Genomic DNA, 1,863 nt, shown 5'->3' on the forward strand with positions numbered 1-1,863 from the left:
TAGCATCAGCAGGAGGGAGTGGAAGATCACTGAGATGCATACTCAAAGATGGCATAAACATCTACCAAGATTTTATGCACCAGGTTTTGAATGTTAACTGGAATATGAAGAAAATGAGCAGAGAGAGAGAAGCGTCTCTTCCAAAATGCAGCTATATATAAATCCATTTCCCATATATATAAATCCATTTCCCATATTACTGAGAGAATGACATACACATCCAAAATTAAGAAAGCAAAGAAGGAAAATATATATGAGGCCCTAAACCATGCTATATATTAGCCTAACAAAAGGGTTAATCATGATCATCACCCTCCAGTGGCAGTCCATCCTCTTAGGTTATTGTAAAATACTTGCATGTCAAGGTTACATAACCATACCATAGTAGAATTGTCAAAAGAAAAAAAATAAGGAAAAACATATCCCGTAGAATTTACGTATCTCTGTGTATAAAATATTTACTTTTCGTACTTTTTTCCGGATTCCCACTACCAGAGAATCAATTTCCATGGACAGAAATTCCGCGCCGGTTAGTCAACATGCATAATATCCAGCGAGTTCATCTAGAGAGTCCGGCTGCGGGTCAGCGTTCTCCAACATCCAAAGTAGGTGCTCAAACAGGACCACTTCGCACCCTACGACCACTGTGTCCGAGCCCTCTGACTTCTCAATGAGCTCGCGGACCAGGGGGTGGTTCACATGGGCCGAGCTGATGACATATCGCCGGCGTGATTTTCCGACGTATACAGCCTGGTAACCCCCTGGGATCTGTTCGCCGGAGTCCAAGCACCAACCATCGTCAGAAGGCTTGGAGTCAACGCTCGAGTTTGACTTTGACCGCCCAATCTTGCTTAAGCCATGCCATTTCTTGATCATGAACTTGAGTTTCCATATGGTGCTTCCTTTGACCATCTTGGAAACAAAAATACCTGCAAGGATTCTGGGTTTTATAAGATTGGATCTTCTGAACCATTTAAAACCGGTTCTTTGAATGACTCGGAATTTAGAAGCAAAGCACACAATGTGCCATAATAGGAAACAAAATCCGGTTGAGAGAAAAAAGCATATGATTACCTAGCGTTGAAAATCCGGTTCTCAACATACCGTTCCAAGAAAAACATATAAGATACATTAGAAAACGGGTTATCAATATCCGGTTCGAAGAAAAAACGTATGATTATGGTGCATCAGAAAACCGAATTTCAAACCCACAAGTGAGCCACTCATCCAGTAGGGCGGACTCGTGAAAGTCACCAAGCTGAAGGGATGTCACGAGTTCGAAACCCATGGTTGCACATCCCTTGAGGTCGAAATTGGGTGTATTCTCTAGTGGGCAAGAAGGCCCCGGGGATTTACACTAACGTACTTGCCGTGTGGTCGAAAAAGAAATGCGGTTCTCAGTATTTTCACACAATGTAAATGCATCAAGAACTGTTCAAACCCATCAACAAACAGGAAAGCACAAAAAGGTGTCCCCCCACCTATCAGAAAACACCAAGTTGATGGGACGTCACAAGCTCGAAACCCAGTGGACAGAAACGTCAAGGGTTTAAACAACTGTAGGCCAGCCAACGTCCGGTCGGTGATTTTCTTTTTTTGGGGGGCGGAGGGTTGGGGTTCCATGGGTTATTCACAAAAGAAAACACCAAAAATACTTGATTCCTGAGAGGAGGAACCAGGAAATTCTTGTCCATGGGAAAACTGGGATATGGACGTTTTCCAATGCAATGTGGACAAACTAAACCTGTTTGCTCTAATTTTGAGCCAGAAAAACAGAGTTCGAGAATCAACTTACAAATTTAATTCAGAAGAACCAACAAAATGTTGGAAGGAGAAAACCAAGTTTTGGAAACCAGGATATCG

At 42.5% G+C, this 1,863-nt stretch overlaps 1 protein-coding gene across 1 annotated transcript; it reads right to left on the bottom strand.

Moving 5' to 3' along the window:
• Window positions 1-360: 360 nt before the first annotated feature.
• Window positions 361-912, bottom strand: LOC149831378 (auxin-responsive protein SAUR76-like). Its single transcript, XM_090012041.1, has one exon. It carries the CDS (start codon window positions 910-912, stop codon window positions 535-537), a length of 378 nt encoding a protein of 125 aa, XP_089868167.1. The 3' UTR covers window positions 361-534.
• Between the last annotated feature and the right edge of the window lie 951 nt (window positions 913-1,863).

Source organism: Nuphar pumila, chromosome 7 (genome assembly GCF_984573655.1).
Source record: "Nuphar pumila chromosome 7, dmNupPumi1.hap1.1, whole genome shotgun sequence".
Lineage (NCBI taxonomy): Eukaryota > Viridiplantae > Streptophyta > Magnoliopsida > Nymphaeales > Nymphaeaceae > Nuphar > Nuphar pumila.

Bases quoted from the DNA above. Each gene is read 5' to 3' on its own strand.
- LOC149831378 (XM_090012041.1), bottom strand. From the start codon at position 912: ATGGTCAAAGGAAGCACCATATGGAAACTCAAGTTCATGATCAAGAAA.